The 17,262-nt window shown below is 48.8% G+C and overlaps 1 protein-coding gene across 2 annotated transcripts; it reads left to right on the forward strand.

Annotated features, from left to right (window-relative positions):
* The first annotated feature begins 875 nt into the window (after nucleotides 1–875).
* On the forward strand, nucleotides 876–16,021 carry EIF3D (eukaryotic translation initiation factor 3 subunit D). Of its 2 annotated transcripts, XM_087448960.1 has the most exons (16): nucleotides 883–1,027; nucleotides 2,712–2,799; nucleotides 3,949–4,081; nucleotides 4,376–4,421; nucleotides 5,520–5,656; nucleotides 6,244–6,329; nucleotides 6,936–7,008; nucleotides 7,944–8,056; nucleotides 8,836–8,968; nucleotides 9,520–9,667; nucleotides 10,778–10,908; nucleotides 11,610–11,695; nucleotides 11,793–11,922; nucleotides 14,785–14,927; nucleotides 15,125–15,408; nucleotides 15,865–16,021. In XM_087448960.1, exons 3-16 carry the CDS (start codon nucleotides 3,959–3,961, stop codon nucleotides 15,876–15,878), a joined length of 1,647 nt encoding a protein of 548 aa, XP_087305086.1. In that variant the 5' UTR covers nucleotides 883–1,027; nucleotides 2,712–2,799; nucleotides 3,949–3,958; the 3' UTR covers nucleotides 15,879–16,021. The 2 variants fall into 2 exon arrangements, with proteins under 2 accessions (XP_087305087.1, XP_087305086.1); XM_087448961.1 differs by lacking the exon at nucleotides 2,712–2,799 and having other exon boundaries at nucleotides 876–1,027.
* Nucleotides 16,022–17,262: the final 1,241 nt, after the last annotated feature.

The following is a 17,262-nucleotide window of genomic DNA, read 5'->3' on the forward strand; positions in this document are numbered from 1 at the left end:
TCTAATAGCAGATATATTTCCCAATAAAGGAGCCTCGCTGGGATACTGACAAGGAAACTTAGGAGACCAGGCAGAAAAGGATCTGAGGTTTGAAGAAAATCACGCCCTCAGACTCTTCTTTCAACGCTTTGCAATTCCCCACTAAGACTCCAGGACAAACTCGAAGGTTCGGAGTTGCGGAAAGAACAACATTGTTGCCCACTGTAGGAAAGCGGTTCCTGAGTCGCCACTTCAGAATCACAGCTGCTAATTAAAATGCAGATTCCCGGGCTCCCGTTTAGACGCCTTGAAGCACAATCTATGGAGATGAGACTCGGAATCTGCATTTCCCAAATTAGCGCTCCAGAAATCTTTGTCGTACAATAAAGTTTGAGAACTGTGGGAGTATGGTTTGAACCCTGGCAGCCACTTCCTAAACTAGCAGTCTGTACACGTAGGTCACTTCCCACCTCTGGGCCTCAGTTTCCTAAACTGTCAGAGCAGGAGGAGGGAGGATAGCAACAAAATCTTCCCGAGACACTCGGCCGCCCCCTAGCGGTGAGGACCGAACCACACGATTGGGTGAAGAAGGCAAGAGCCCCGGGTCATTGTGGGATACAGAGGGGCCGAAGCGCCCCGTGAAGCATTGTGGGACACAGAGGGGCTGGCAGCCGCTCCCGGCCTCCAGCTTTGATTGCACGGCCGCCACGTTTCAATAATCCTGAACGCCCTCTCGGGGCGTCGCCGGATGCCCCGTGACGTAACTGTAAACACTCTTCTTGCGTCTTGGCGCCTCAGAGGCTAACGAGGACACCTCTCACAGAGCAGTGACGAATTTCCGGGTGCGTCTTCGCTTTACGACTCGTGTGTCCCGCCGTCGAACCCGGAGGAAGCTGGAGCGCAGTTTACGACAGCGCCGGTCGTGTTTACGGCGCCGGCCTCTGCGCGCGCACTTTTTCTCTTTTCCTGGCCCATCGGGCTGTAGCCGGTGGCGAAGTCCCCGGCCCGAACCATCCCTCGACATCTGGGCCGCCCGAGGCTGTTGCAGGTGAGCGGCGGGTTCTGTAAAGTTCCGTGGACCTCCAGGGCTGGCTTGGGCTGGGCCCGGCCTTCGGGGGCCCCCGGAAGAGACCTGCTGTACGTCCCCTTTTGCCGGTGCCTTCCCTCTGCTGGGCGGGGCAGGAATCCACTTTCGGGGGCCCCAGGCCCGGCGCGCTGCGGGATGCAGGGCACGGCCCTGGGGGTGAGGGCCCTGGCCCTGGGCTCCGCTTCTTAGCCACGGGCTGGGGGAATCTGATAATCTCATTTAAGCCCGCTGGCTCTCAGGGGCTTTTTAAAGTGGCCAAAGCGTGTCTGAGTTTCCGAGTGAGGTACTGGGGGTGCCAGGCTGAGCGATATTCGACCCTGCTCTGAGGAGTTCACTGTCCGAGGCTTCCTTCCCTTTTCTGTGAGATAGAAGCTAGAAGGGAGTCGATTGATCTCCGATCTGAAACGCCCTCCCCCTAGGGATCGATGGTGTACGATCTGCAGTGGCCTTGACGATCTACACAATACGGTGGCCTGCTAGACCCAGGGCTCCTTCTCACTGCCCTGTCGGTGCCGCCCCGTCCTGCCCCTGTAGCCGGTACAGCTGTCACTCCGATTTAACTGAACGGCTCAGTTTGTCCTGCTGGTTCCGTTTCTCTCACTCTGTTTCCCATGTGCTGAAGCCAGGGGACTTACTCCCACTCCCTGGAGAAGTGCATGTAAAGCCTTGGGCCTCTTTCCTTCTTGAGCTGTGACAGAACAACTGAATGTTTAAAACAGTGTGTTTCGAGACTTCAGTGCTGTGTTATTAGGTGTGGTCTAGAACCCCGGATATTTCAGGCTGCTGTCCAGCTATAATACAATGGAAAGAATGCTGGATTTATGGCAGACAACCCTGGAAATTAAATTATGTTTAAACGATGGGGAGATCAGCTGCTTGATTTGGCTGAGCTGCAAATTTTTATCTCTAAAGTGGAGGTATGGGGGAGTTAGCACTGTTAACACATCTAGTGTGGTGCCTGACACATAGTAGGAACTCAGTAAATACTTATTTAACGTGAACTGTTTTGAGATCACCACCCCTTCTCTCAGTCCTCTTCCTATAGTATAACTTAGGTTCAGAGTGGGAGGATGATGCTCCCAGATTTGCTCCCTGTTGCTGTCACCCGAGTGTCACCTCTGTGGGAAGCCTTAGTCTCCCCATCATGGGACAATGAGGAGAGTTTACTAAGTTCAGTATACCTGAGCTCTTTGATGGCTCTCCAGCCTCCAGAAACATTCGTGTAATGAATTTTCCTCTGGGACCTCCCCTTCTGAGCATTTTCAGAGAGTTACAGTGGATGATAAATGCATAGGTTTTGCTAGGAACTGTCAGGCAAACATCTGTCTGGAGCCCCTGGTTTTTACTTTCCGGAGAGAAGCTGTAGCATCATGCAGAGTGTGGACTCTGGGGCCAGATGGCTGGGTTCAAATTTTTCATCAGCTAGCACTTCAGTTCGACTTTGGGCAATTTCTTACCTTGTCTGTGCCTCAATTTTCCTATCTGGAAAGTAGGGATAATAGTGGCCCCTGCCTCAGGATTGTTAGGAGGCTTTAATGAATTTATGCGTGGTGAGCACTAGGAACAATGCTTGGTACTCGTGGTATTTATGAACATTGGATGCATGGCCACTTTTGTGACCTAAGGTTTCTGGTGACCTCCTCAGCCTTCTGGCAGACCTTTTGCTTGGCTCTGTGTCCACGTGTTCTGCATAAGGATTTGCATTGATACAGAAAATTGGAAGAATAAGAAAAGTAAGTTGAATTTCAAGATAATATTTACAGATTCTCTTTTTCTTAGCACTCTTGTGTGTAAATGTGTTTTTGCAAGTCTGAATAGTAATTGTGTGGCGTTTTACAGTGAAAGCATCTACCTGTGTGTTAACTAATAAGAGTTTCACAATGATTCTGTAATATAAATAAAACAAGGATCGTATTTATTTTACAGATGAGGAGACTGAGGCTTAGGGAAGTTGGGTATTGTATGCCTTGGTGAAGGTGTTTCTGAGAACCAGAACGTGGTGATTACACTTGAAAAAAAGTTACTGCATTTCATCAAATCTGTGAGGGCCGGCCCTGTGGCTTAGCGGTTAAGTGCGCACGCTCCGCTGCTGGCGGCCCGGGTTCGAATCCCGGGCGTGCACCGACACACTGCTTCTCCAGCCATGCTGAGGCTGCGTCCCACATACAGCAACTAGAAGAATGTGCAACTATGACATACAACTATCTACTGGGGCTTTGGGGGAAAAAATAAATAAAAAAAAAAATTATAAAATCTGTGAGAGACCACCGAATTTAAGAATCACATTATTTTATCTAACACTAAGAAAGAAACTGCCAGTTAAGATATGACACCCCATCAAACATAAGGTGCAGCCTCATCTCAAAGATGTTACAGTGAAAAAAGTGGGTGTCATAGAGTTTATGAAATCTGGTAAGGCAGTTTTGTTTGCAGTCTTCTTTTTTTTTTTTTTTTTTGTGAGGAAGATCGGCCCTGAGCTAACATCTGCCAATCCTCCTCTTTTTGCTGAGGAAGACTGGCCCTGGGCTAACGTCCGTGCCCATCCTCCACTTCATATGGGACGCCACCACAGCATTGTTTGCCAAGCGGTGCATTGGTACGTGCCCGGGATCCAAACCAGCGAACCCCGGGCCACCACAGCAGAGCGCGTGCACTTAACCGCTTGTGCCACCAGGCTGGCCCCAGCAGTCTTCTAACTTTTAAGTATTCACAATATTATCTGCAAGAAAATATTGTTAGCGGTAGCACAACAGTTGAAGGCTCGATTTTGCATGTTGCTTTTTGAGTTTTATCACTTATGTCTTCGCTTACCTCAAACAGAAACCTTTTTGTGCTTTAAGACCTTTCTTCATACAGCTACTCGGATTATCTGTATCTTTAAGGTTTGAGAAGATGGCAAAGTTCATGACACCTGTGATCCAGGACAACCCCTCGGGCTGGGGTCCCTGTGCAGTCCCCGAGCAGTTCCGGGATATGCCCTACCAGCCGTTCAGCAAAGGAGACCGGCTAGGAAAGGTACTTGCCTGCCAGCAGGGGTCGGAATTTTTTAAGCTGTGGCTGCTGCTCTCCACAAGTTCGTTTCAGTTTTATTCTCTCAAAAGCATAACTCCTGTGTTCCTTATAGGGACACCAGCTGAGAAGGGTTGTCACCTCTGGGTACTTCCAGTAGCCGTAGGAGAGCTGGGCACGTACAAAGGGCTGTGAGCCAGTCCTGATACTTTCTCACACTGTCCTCACTTTTGGGGGTTTCTGGGTCAACAGAAACTTGCCTGGTTGACCTGTGTGCTCTGTCTCCCTTGTTCTTACTAGGTTGCAGACTGGACGGGTGCCACATACCAAGATAAGAGGTACACAAGTAAGTGTTCTCCGACTGACTGCCTGCCTGGGTCAGGGCCTAGCAAGGATTGTTACTTTTTCTAGTAACCTCCATCTGAAAGCGTTCTAGAATGGGAACGAGGTGCTGATAATCATAGTTTTTAGGGGCTTATTCTAGAGTGTGGATACTAACCATATTTTTTTGGAAATAGCCCCAAACTCACACTGTTCATTAAAGAGGTTGACCTGTTATAGTGGGATTTTTCCTCCACTTTTGGGGAGCCATAGACCCTTTTAAAAATCTGTTGAACACATTCCCATTTGGCATTCCATTGTGTGGAATTTGCTGGACCTGTGAAGCCAGTCAATGGACCCCAGGTTTACAACTCCTGATTTTAAGATCCTGATACAGTAAATGGGTTGTTGTTTTTTTCTCTGTGCCAGTTGAGATCGTTGTAAGTGGCTACCTGGAATACTAAGTTAAGATCATTTGAGGTTGAGGTCGGCAAGAAAGTACCCATTAGACATGTCTGTCTTGGGTACCAGATGATGTAAATGGTGGTACGCATGCCCCGTATTTGCCTCACCTGCAAGAGTAAATCTTAACTTGTATTCCTACAGAATAAGGCAGAGAGTGAAATGGGCTTGTCTTGAGTTCCTCAGACTCTGTCTTGACTTAGAAAGTTCTTTAGGCCAGAGCTTTTCAGACTTGAATGTGCATATGAGTCACCTGGGGATCTTGTTCGAATGCTGATTGATTCAGTGGTCTAAGGTGAGTGTGTCAGTCTGCACGTCTTGAGAAGCCCTAGCCACTGCTGAGGGTCCTGAGGCCACACTGTAAACAGCAAGGCTTTAGGGGCCGGTCCTGTGGCTTGGAGGTTAAGTGCGTGCGCTCCGCTGCTGGCGGCCCGGGTTCGGATCCCGGGCGCGCACCGACGCACTGTTTCTCCGGCCATGCTGAGGCCGCGTCCCACATACAGCAACTAGAAGGATGTGCAGCTGTGACATACAACTATCTACTGGGGCTTTGGGGGGAAAAAATAAATAAAATAAAATCTTTAACAGCAAGGCTTTAGACTAGTGTGTGTTCGTAAAGTCTGTGGATAGTCGTTATTACACACGTCACCTTTGCCTCCAGATAAGTACTCCTCTCAGTTTGGTGGTGGAAGTCAATATGCTTATTTCCACGAGGAGGATGAAACGAGTTTCCAGCTGGTGGATACAGCGCGCACGCAGAAGACTGCCTACCAGCGGAATCGGATGCGGTTTGCACAGGTAGGCCAAGAGCCAGCAGTCTGACTCTCTTGGGGCTATTACTGTTGACTGTCACGTGCTAAAAATGCTACTCGCTGAGAACGAATGAGAAGAAAGCATGTTATCGTAGGTTTTCTAGTGAATCCCAAGTGTTCAGTGACAAGTTGTGCCAGAGTAAACTTGTACTAGGCCCAGGGTTGCATTTAAATAATTTAGATTTCTGTTGACCAGGGGTTAGGACATCATACCCCGGCGCTGAGAAGGCATGTTGGTGCTGCTTAAGAAGGTGTCTGTTGCCTCACTTAATTGTGGTGTGCAGGCTTTATTAAGTAGATGGTCCAGTCGGGCCTCATCTTATTACATAAAGAGGCAAATTCTGCAACTCTGTAATAAGAGCTAGTAAACCTACTTCAATAAAAAAGAGGTTGTGTGAATATTCATCTAGGATAATTCCAAGTACTTACTCCACTGAAGCCCCCAGACTTGCTTCTGCAGTCAAATGTGCAACTTGGGGTTTTGCATCCTGCATTTACTCTCCTGTTAAAACACTGCCTGCTGTAAGTCAGATCTCCAAAACTTTAATGTGGATTTTTTTTCCTAATTCCCAGCGGAACCTCCGCAGAGACAAAGACCGACGGAACATGTTGCAATTCAACCTGCAGACCCTTCCTAAGAGCGCCAAGCAGAAGGAGAGGTGAGATTCCCATCTTGCCGGAACACGTTATTCTTCCAGAATTGACCATACTCTGAAATCACTAGGCCAGAGCAGGAGAATGGCCATCTTCCCCACGTTGCAAAAAACAAACCTTCCTAAAGCTGGTTAAGCCACTCTTTCAACCCTGGCGGCACTCGCCAAGGAGGGCCAGTTTGCAGCAGGTAGCGGGAAATGGCCCGTGGTGGACATGGGCACTGAAGGGAAACAAAGGCAGATAAGAGCTGTGGAGCTCCCCTAGGCTCAGTTCTGTTGCGGTACAACCCCAGGGGGCCCTGTTCACACTGGGTCCTGGGAGCCCCCTGGAGCCGTGTAGTGCAGCAGCCCTACCCAGGCCCGGGCTGCCAGTGGACAGTCTCTGCGGATGGAGTAAGACAGCTGGTCAGTACTGGGGCACTGTGCCTCTTCTTGCATCTCCAGCGTGCACCCTTTTGGTCTGTTCTTTCATACTAAACCCCCGTTTTTCACAGTTCAGAGAAGTCAGTGATGATGTTGAGGTTTAGCTGAAGAGAACGGCAGCTTCTGCCTTTTGAAAAAGCCACTGACTTAAAGGGCTACGCTGAAAGCAAGGTTTTCCTGTCTTTCTAGAGAACGTATACGACTACAGAAAAAATTCCAGAAACAGTTTGGAGTGAGGCAGAAATGGGACCAAAAATCACAGGTAGTGTATCCATACCAGAATTCTGTCTAGGCATTCAATTTTGTTTGTTTTATAACAGCTTTATTGAGATGTAATTCACATACTGTACAATTCACCCATTTAAAGTGTACAGTTCCGTGTATGTTTTTAGTATATTCGCAGAATTCTACAACCATTACTACACTCAGTTTCAGAACATTTTCATCATTCAAAAAAGAAACCCTGAACCCTTTAGCAGTTAGCCCCTATTCTCCCTATTCCTGGGCTACTACTAATGTGTTTCCTCTCTCTGGATTTGCCTGTTCTGGACATTTCGTGTAAGTGGAATCATACGATACATGATCTTATGTGGCTGGCGTCTATACTGAGCATAGTGTTTTCAGGGCTCGTCCACGGTGTAGCATGTGTCAGTACTGCATTCCTATCTATTGCCACCTTCGTTGTATGGATACACCACCTTTTGTTTATCAGTTCACCAGCTGGCGGACATTTGAGTTGGTTCTGCTTTTTTGCTACTATGAACAGTGCTGCTGTGAACATTCCTGTACAAGTGTTTGTGGACATTGTGAGACTAGAGGACACGTGTAAGCAAGAGGGAAGTTACATTTGCTGGATGGGATGCTTCCTGTATCAAGAATAAATAGCTAATGCCCTGAGAAGTCTCAAGGAGCTGCTACAGCTCCTTTATAAAAGATATGAAACAGACGATGATCCCTGGGTGACATCGTTAGTAGGGGGAGTAAAATTCTCATTTGTTTTGAACTCTTGATCCCTTCTGTCCTCTTCTATATTGTCGACTCCTAAGAGGCAGAGGTTCTGTCTTATGAAACAGCCAGCACATAGTAAATGTTCCAGATGTATTTATGGAATAAAAGCCCTTCATACTGTTAACCTGCCTTTTGCTTATGTTTTGCACTGGCTGTAATTCTTTTCCCTTTGGTGGTTTTCTGCTACAGAAACCCCGAGACTCTTCAGTCGAAGTCCGCAGTGACTGGGAGGTGAAGGAGGAAATGGACTTTCCTCAGTTGATGAAGATGCGTTACCTGGAAGTATCGGAGCCGCAGGACATGTAAGTGGCATCGTTCGCTGTCTTCCACCACGCTCTCGTGTGGGGACCAGCTGGGGGTGAATATTTGCCCAAATATTTGCCAAATCCAAAAAGGATTTGAAGCTACTTACTCAAAAGATGTTGCATAAGATTAACAGGTGTGTTTTACAAAATCAAGGCCAAGGGGGGAATGGCAGAAACAAGTTTACTGATACTGAACCTCAGATCTCTTTCAACTTCCTAGCATTGCGAGCAAAAGAGAAATAAAATTAAACTATACAACTCTTTCTGGCAGAAAGAGGAAGGGAAGAGAGCAGAAATTTGCTGATATTAAACTCTGGAGTCGTTGCAGCTTCCTGAAATCCTGAGAAAAGAGAAAATTAAGTTACATAGCTCTTTTGGCAGAAAGAAAAAGATAGCAGTTCTTTAGGAGGAGCAGAGCTTCTCCTGACGTCTCCTTACCTCAAAAGCCAAGTACACGGAAATAACTTAGTAGGGAGCTAGAGTGCCAGGCCAGAAGTCAGTGCCCTCGGAAGCCTCTGTAACCACTTATCTCCCTGTCTTTAAAATGGGAGGGTGAGCTGAATCAGTTGTGTTCACACTGGTCTGTGAAGCCGTATCAGGAGCTTAGGGGACAGGGACCTGAGCTAGCACTGAGTTCATCTCCTGTTCTAGTCAGAGACTGTTTTCATCTCTCTTATATACTAGACTTGTGGATAAGACCTCAGGTTCCATAGCTTAAGAGAAAGAAGTGGGTGATCTTCCCCTTCACTTAGCATGTCTCATGCACTCTCCCTCAGCGAGTGTTGTGGGGCCCTGGAATACTACGATAAAGCTTTTGATCGCATCACGACGAGGAGCGAGAAGCCACTGCGGAGCATCAAGCGCATCTTCCACACTGTCACCACCACAGACGACCCTGTCATCCGGAAGGTGTGTGCCCCCTTCTGCCGCTGGCGCGCCTGTTAGAAACGCTGCCAGCTTCTACAGCTGAGGCCTCAGAACAGAGGACCTGGGAATATATGTGAATTGTTTGGGCCTTGGAAACCTCTTTAGATAAGATTCTTCTGAGCCGGATTGAGGATTAGATGAAAATAAAGGCACTTTGCTGGCTAGACCATAAATGTTGGTGTTGAGCAGAGCTGGACTCAAACCCCAGCTCTACCGTGCTTCCCAGCTTCGCCTCTGGGGCCTTTGTTTTCCTCTCTCTAATGTGGGGTCACTGTGCTTACAGTGCCACTGGGGCGAGGATGGAAGCATGTGAAATGCTCTCCTGGGGTATCATGAGTGCTCAGTGAGCTGCAGTGCCACGTACCCCAGGATGCTGACTGCCAGCAGAGGCTGGTGTGATGCAGCCGCACTCAGTGACTGAGGCACGCGTGCGTGGGGGCGTGAAGGAGTGCTTAACAGAGGGATCCTCCCCCCGGCACATGGGCAGTTAGACGAAAGGCTGTCCTCACAGCTCTCTTTTGTCCTCTTGGCAGCTGGCAAAGACTCAGGGGAATGTGTTTGCCACTGATGCCATCCTGGCCACTCTGATGAGCTGCACCCGCTCCGTGTATTCCTGGGACATTGTCGTCCAGAGAGTCGGCTCCAAGCTCTTCTTTGACAAGAGGGACAACTCTGACTTCGGTAGGAAGCCTGTCTGGGAACAACACAAAGGCACTGGGTTTTTCTTTTGGTTCAGAGCAGTTCCTTGGTACTAGAGAAAGGGTAGAGAGTTGTCTGTCTCCCCGTGGTGTTGACAGCCGTGCCTGAATCCCTCCCGGCCTCCTCGGTGACACGGAGGAGGGACTGGCATGCGGGCCCTCCTCAGGACGTCCACCCTGCATCCCCACAGCACCCCAGTACTAGGCTTCCACCTGTCACTCATTTGACTAGTAGTCTCCTGACCTCTGCCGTCTCTCCATACCATCTGTAGTATTTACTGAATATTTTTCTTTAAATTGATGCCTTTTTTTCTTACTTCAATGAAAACTACATGCACATATATTTTATACCATACATATATGTATATATGCACATGGCCATGAATGAAAACCAGGTCGTTGAAAAATAACAGCAATGAAATAAAACCATATAATTACAGTCGGCACCTGAGACCTAAGGCCTTCGCTTGGTTAAAAAGCTAACAAGATCAGACATTCTCTTGAGGAATGTAAAAAGGTTAAAAAGGGGTAGTTGTCTTACACCATGATTGAATTTAGTGTTGGAGCATATCGAAAGTTACCCGGGAGCACTCCCCCTCCTCCCATACGTGTCCACACGTGGGAGACCCACGTTAGTAGATGGTTGTTCTTTGAAAGAAGGGCCCGTGGGGGCCGGCCCCGTGGCTTAGCGGTTGAGTGCGAGCACTCCACTACTGGCGGCCCGGGTTTGGATCCCGGGCGTGCACCGACACACCGCTTCTCCGGCCATGCTGAGGCAGCATCCCACATGCAGCAACTGGAAGGATGTGCAGCTATGACATACAACTATCTACTGGGGCTTTGGGGGAAAAAAAGGAAAAAAAAAAAAGGGGGATTGGCAATAGATGTTAGCTCAGGGCCAGTCTTCCTTAGCAAAAAGGGGAGGATTGCCATGGATGTTAACTCAGGGCTGATCTTCCTCACGAAGAAAAAAAAGAAAATTTCAAAGAAAGAAGGGCCTGTGTCATTTGGATCGCCGCATCTCCCTGCGGTGCCATGCACGTCATCGATGACTTTATCTCGTGGGTGAGTGACCCTGCTGCCGCTTTTGCAGACCTCCTGACAGTGAGTGAAACGGCCAATGAGCCCCCTCAGGATGAAGGTAATTCCTTCAACTCGCCCCGCAACCTGGCCATGGAAGCAACCTACATCAACCACAACTTCTCCCAGCAGTGCTTGAGGATGGTGAGGACGCGAGAGCATTTGGGCACTCATTTTTATTTTGTCAGCTACTATTTATTGAGCATCTGCTTTGTGGTGGGCTCTGGGCTTGTGGAATTGAGCAGGACAGATGGGGTCCCTTTTTGTTGCAGAGGCATTCTGAGCTTGGGCTGTGAGGTCAGGCTGCCTGACTTTGAAGCCTAGATCCACGGCTTCATAGCTTTGTTGTGTCGGGCACGTTTTTTCCCTGTAAAGTTAGAATACTAATAATACTTGTCTCACATAGACAAGTTGTGAAGACTCCCTCAATTATTTGACAAATACACCATTTAGGTGCTGGAGATACAGCAGTGAGCAAAACAGAGTTCCTGCCCTTAGGAAGCCTCATGATATGGAGGAGAAAAGACAATAAACCCTCAATACATGTATGTGTGCTAGGGAGAAAAAGGAAACAGGAGGGGCGGGGTTGCTCATTAAATGAGATATGTGCAGCACGCAGTGGACACATGTAAGCTCGGTAAACGCTAGCTGTTGTGTCGTGATTCATGGGGTGTTTGCTTGCAGTCAGGAGGGTGAATAGGCACACGACACACAGTGAACCCAGAGCCTCCGCAAGGGCTCCAGGGACCCAGCCGGAGCTGTAACTAAGCAGAGGTTCAGGGGTCAGGCTGCTTGGCTAGGCGACAAGTTGGCGCTGTCTCATGACGCCTTTGCCATTTTTGCAGGGGAAAGAAAGATACAACTTCCCCAACCCAAACCCGTTTGTGGAGGACGACATGGATAAGAACGAAATAGCCTCTGTTGCATACCGGTACGTCAGCGCTCTGGTGGGGTGTGCGGCCCCTGCCCCGTGTGGCATCTGAAACTCAGGATCCCGGGTCACCACGTGAGTTCCTCCTTTATTGCAGCTATCGCAGGTGGAAGCTCGGAGACGACATCGACCTTATCGTCCGCTGTGAGCACGACGGCGTTATGACTGGCGCCAACGGCGAGGTGTCCTTCATCAACATCAAGACCCTCAACGAGTGGGATTCCAGGGTGAGGTGCCCCTCCGCCACCCTCAGCGGGGCGCTTCCTGGAGGGCGCGTTGCACAGGCCCTCGTTTGTGAGCCTGGTTTCTTTTTCCCTTGCATTACTCAGAGAGCTTCCGAGATTTTCTGTTTTTTTGTCTTCTGAGTTCTTTCTCCCCTCTGTTCCTCATTGAGAAAGAGCATGTGTGTGGGTGAGGGTAACTTCTGCTTCCAGTACTTTCTCCCTCTCTGCTCTGTTCTGACCTCCCGTTGGCGTCTGCTCTCCGCAAGCGTCTTGTTGTGATTTCCTTATTGTCTGGGTTGGCAGGTTTCCTGTGAGCCTGGCAGCTCTTTTTGACATGTCCTTTCACTTGCTGCAGCCTCTACTTTCTCTTCAACCTTCTGATTCTTTTTCTAACTCCTTCACTTACTGACTCAGAGATTCTGAGATTAGCTTGGCTTTGACTCCTCAGGAGGCACCTGAATGAAACCTGCTTCCTCTGTTTTTCCTCCTCTTTCCCTTCTCTCTCGCTGGTGCTCCATGATTGTTGGGCTGTTACATCCTTTCTGGAGCTGCCCAGGATTATGTGCCTGAATTTGAAGTAGGTGGCAGTGCTCCTGCGTGCTGCTGTACAGAATAAAGGGTCCTCGGGGGGAAGGCTAGCTCTGAGGCCAAACCTGTGTGGAACGAGTCTAACGAGTCGGCACGCTGCAGGCCATTGCAGTCTGCCTTCAGAGCCAAGGGATTCGTATTAATGCTGCTGAGTCTCCCCTCCCACGTGTTCCTTAGCCCCCATCCCCTGCTGGAAGAGCACACTGGGAGGTTTGCTGCAAACTTAGCTGTGGGGCCAGTGGCCTTTTCTTAGACTGTCCACCGTGGCCTCCCTGTGGCATTCCGCATTGCTGTGTCTGTGTGGCTCTGCCCTCAGTGCTGCAGCATTACTCTAGTCACCCACATTTCTCGGCTCCCTTCACATGTTTTCTTTGCTGGCTTCCCGCCTTGTGGCCCCCAGGAGAGCCTTTTCCTGGAATCAGTCCTCTCCACAGCTCTTTTTGCTATAATTACTTCTTTATACAGCCTTGTATTAGTTTTCTTTTCCATCCATAACAAGTTAACACATTTAGAGGCTAAAGCGACATCCGTTAGCTCATAGTCTGGTAGGTCAGAAGTCCAGCATAGTGTGGCTTGGTTCTCTGCTCAGAGTATCAGAAAGTTGAAATCAAGGTGTCAGCAGAACTGAGTTTTCATCTGGAGGCTCTGGAAGGAAATCTTCCAAGTTCATTCAAGTTGTTGGCAGAATTCAGTTCCTTGCAATTGTAGGACTGAGGTCCCCCGTTCTCTTGCCAGCTGTTAGCTGGGACCTCTCAGCTCCTAGAGGCCACCAACATTCCTTGTCACGTGGCCCCCCTCCATCTTCAAACCAGCAATAGCACATCAAATCCTTCTCGTGTTTCGAATCTCTATCCTTCTGTCTCTGGTCTCTGCACCCAGATTTAAAAGATTCCTGTGGTTAGGTGAGGCCATCCAGATAGTCTCCCTATTTTAAGTAACCTTAATTACATCTACAAAATCCTTTTAACATGTAAGGTGACATAATTGTGGGAGTGATATTTCCTCAGTCACAGGTTCCCTCCACACTCAAGAGTAGGGGATTCTGCGAGGGCAAGGGTCTTTGGGGTCATCTTAGAATTCTACCTACCCTGAGCCTCAACCTGGAACTCTAAAAATGACTCTTCGAATCTATCTTTGACTCCCCCTCATTGTTTTTCTGCTAAAATGCCCTGCCCTTCTATATCCCATTTCCGTTGTTGCCTCTGGCTTGGCTGTCCCATCACTTTGTCTTTCTCCTGCTCACTTGGCTCAGAGCCGCAGATATCCCCCGCTCCTCCTCTGCATGCTTCTGTTTTGCTGTCCGGTGTGGTCTGTCTGCTCGCTAACATCATCACCCACGTTAGGACCCTGTTTATTATGCCTCGTATTTTGCATTTGTCTCCTAGACTGCCCTAATTCTCCCCCGACCCCGTTCAATTTATCTCTGCCAATTAATCCTCCAAAACACTACTTCCATCAGGCAGCACAGATTTGTGGAAAGGCTTTTAAAATGCCACAGCAAACTGACAAGGGTACTGCAGGATGTTTTTATCTTTTGAAGGAAACACAGAAGTGTCTGTCAGAATACTATTCCTAAGTGCTTTGGACCAAACTACTTAATAAAAGGAACTCTTTGGTATTTCTTTTGGCCTAGGGTCGCCATGAACCAAGAAAGTTTGGGAATCTCTGCCATGTGACCTTCAGCTAGTCACTTCACTAGTCCAAGATCCCACATCTATAAAAGAGGTGGTCAGAGAAGATGATCTCTGGGGTCTCTTTCTGCTTTGTCTGTATGTATATGTACATATACAAGGGCCAACTCTGACCTCACCCTCTGCAGGCTTCCACCCCGCCCCCTCCCCACGACTAACCCAGCCTGTCTTTTCCTCCGTGCCTCTCAGATCAGTCCACCTCCAGCCTCTGCCACTGTTCTCTGTCTGGTTAGCTATTGCCCTTCCTTTGTGAAATCCTTCCTTATCACACAACACATAGTAAACACTTGCCTCTGCCATTTGTGTGGCACTTGTTTTTAACTTGTGTGCGTGTGTCCTTGTCTAGATAAGCTGTTACGAAGAGAGGAATTACAGTTTGTTGAGTGCCTGCTGTGTCGCAGGCTGTGCAAGGGAGGGATCGAGTGTTTGCCTCTTAAATGATAACAGTCTTACCTCTGGTTTACTGCGGACTCGCCCACTTCCTAGTCACACCCACTTGGGAGTTCCTTCTCGGCCAGGGGAGGTACCAGACCTGGGACAGTAGGAGCCCGCCTCTGCTCCTATGACCAGGGCTTGCTTTCTGCAGCACTGTAATGGTGTTGACTGGCGTCAGAAGCTGGACTCTCAGCGAGGGGCTGTCATTGCCACCGAGCTGAAGAACAACAGCTACAAGTTGGCCCGATGGACCTGCTGTGCTTTGCTGGCCGGATCAGAGTACCTCAAGCTTGGGTGAGACTCCTGTCTAGGGTTGTGAACTCATCTTCTGGAAGGAGGGGTCTGCGGGTAGGGAGACGAGGGCTTGCCTTCTTCCTTTTCCCTTGGGAAAAGCATCAGACCAGGTGTCACCATTAACTGACATTCGACCCCACGTGTTGCATCTCTGTGCTGGCCTGCCCCCACCACTAATACCCCTTTCCCCCCACTAGTTACGTGTCCCGGTACCATGTGAAAGACTCCTCACGCCACGTCATCCTGGGCACCCAGCAGTTCAAGCCCAATGAGTTTGCCAGCCAGATCAACCTGAGCGTAGAGAATGCCTGGGGCATCCTGCGCTGCGTCATCGACATCTGCATGAAGCTGGAGGAGGGCAAGTACCTCATCCTCAAGGACCCCAACAAGCAGGTCATCCGCGTCTACAGCCTGCCTGACGGCACTTTCAGCTCCGACGAGGACGAGGAGGACGAGGAGGAGGAGGAGGAGGAAGAGGAAGGTTGGTAACCAGCCCTTTCTGAAGTCGAGCGTGAGCTGCAGGCGGGCTGGGGACCAAGGTCTGGAGCCACGGTTGAGGAGGAACTTTTTGCGAGTTCCCTGAGACTTGACTCGGGAGTAGCATTCTCTCTGGCTCCAAAAGCTGCTTCAAGAGCCTTTAGATCACATGAAGGGGTTGGGGAGGAGAGTGGTCTGTAGAGGCTAGGGTGAGGAAGAAGCATGTAGAGAAAGGCCATGGAAGTCCCTGATGTCAGCCAGTGATTTGAAGGAGAAAAGATGTTCCAGGTTAGTTACGTGGGCTTAAAGCTCTTTTGTGCTTCAGCAGCTGGTGACTGAAGGAACTCTCTGTCAGCCTGTGAGGCTCTGAGAGGCTTCACCTCTGAGCGGAGGTGTGGAAAATCATAAGCAGTTCACCGGTTCAACATGGCTCATCTCTCTAACATTTTGTATCTTTCAGAGGAAGAAGCTTAAACCAGACGTTGAGGGAGCCGGAGTTTGTAATCCCACCGAGCCTACCAGGGCCTTGGCTGCCCAGTGGAATGTTTGTCTGATTCTTACTCTCTGAAGTTTGGCAGATGGAATAAAGTATAGTTCTGTTTCGTCTCTTACCTTCATCACATGCCTATATTATGACTGACGGACCTTTTTCCTTCTCCAAGTAGCCCTTGGGAGAGGGAAGGTAGGATACAGCGGTTTCTAGCTGGAGTTCATAATCTGGGTTCCATCATTTGTTCTTGAGCATTATTAGTTTTACATCCCTATAAGAGAGTGAGTGACTAGATTTTTTTGTTCTTGGAACCCCTTGAAATTATCCTTTCTCAGAGAGTTGTCAATTGTGAGCTCCCCATAAGAAGTCCGTTTCCACAAGCATGAGTGCCTGCTGGCTCTGTGCCAGACCCAGCTGCTGCCCTTAGAGCCACAAATCACTAGTAAAAGGAGACACGGGGCAGTCTCTGAAGGTTGAGGTGGGGTTACTTGCTTGTGAAGGAGAATGCCTCAGAAGATTCTGATGGATGTTCCACTGGGTGGTGATGATAATGGTTTGTAAATTGATTTCAGGCTTGGCTTGGGCTGGTGACAGAATCTCAGACTGGCACCATCAAAGCAATGTGTCATAAATCAGCTACAAATGTTTAGGATATGTAAACTTTTTATAAGTGGATAGTGTTCTGTTCTTGACACTGAAGTAATTGCCCTGCCAAGTGTTACACTAGGCTTTCTATGAATACCTGAGCCTGACACAGAGCTGTAACGTGGAAGTGATACCATTGTACAGATGAGGAAGCAGGCTCAGCTTCTGAATAACATCCCTAAAGTTAGTATTTTAATCAAAATAACTGAGCCTCAGAAAGCAAGCAAAAGTTTTTGGATTTTGTTAAGAGTTACTAGGAAGATAGAGCATAAAATGTGCAGCTCGAGGAGTTCTCAGTGTAGGTGGAATATTAAAAAGTACATGTTAAAATGGTGTGACAAGTGCCAGGGGGTTTCAGGGTTGGATCGGTGCTCACCAGGCTGCCTCTTGTAGACCCACGAGGCAATGCAGCGGGGTTAGCTGGAGCAAGTAGCGAGGTGGAAGTTAGTTTTAGGCTCATTCTAAGAAAGTGTCACATCAGATTCCACATACTTCATTTCTTTGATCTATCCCCCACTTTTATCTTTCCCGCTTGGGGCCACCAGGTTGAATGCTGAAAGCAATCCTGCAGCCAGAAACCTTGGCTAGCATCGTGCCTACAATCCAGGCTCAGCCGTCTCAAGGCCCTGCCAAACCTCATCAGTCCTCTCTAATTTCCTGCTACTCACCAAGTAAGACCAACTATTTTAGGTAATTATCTGCCAGCACCCATTCTCATAGTCT

Source organism: Ceratotherium simum, chromosome 25 (genome assembly GCF_057802395.1).
Source record: "Ceratotherium simum simum isolate JZ-2026a chromosome 25, ASM5780239v1, whole genome shotgun sequence".
Lineage (NCBI taxonomy): Eukaryota > Metazoa > Chordata > Mammalia > Perissodactyla > Rhinocerotidae > Ceratotherium > Ceratotherium simum.

What these genes read in the sequence shown, in the direction of transcription:
- EIF3D (XM_087448961.1), top strand. Translation starts at nt 3,959, where the DNA reads ATGGCAAAGTTCATGACACCTGTGATCCAGGACAACCCCTCGGGCTGG. An exon ending in CCAAGATAAGAGGTACACAA is followed by an intron (nt 4,422 to 5,519) that starts GTAAGTGTTCTC and finishes CTTTGCCTCCAG; the next exon opens with ATAAGTACTCCTCTCAGTTT. An exon ending in TCAGAGTACCTCAAGCTTGG is followed by an intron (nt 14,928 to 15,124) that starts GTGAGACTCCTG and finishes TCCCCCCACTAG; the next exon opens with TTACGTGTCCCGGTACCATG.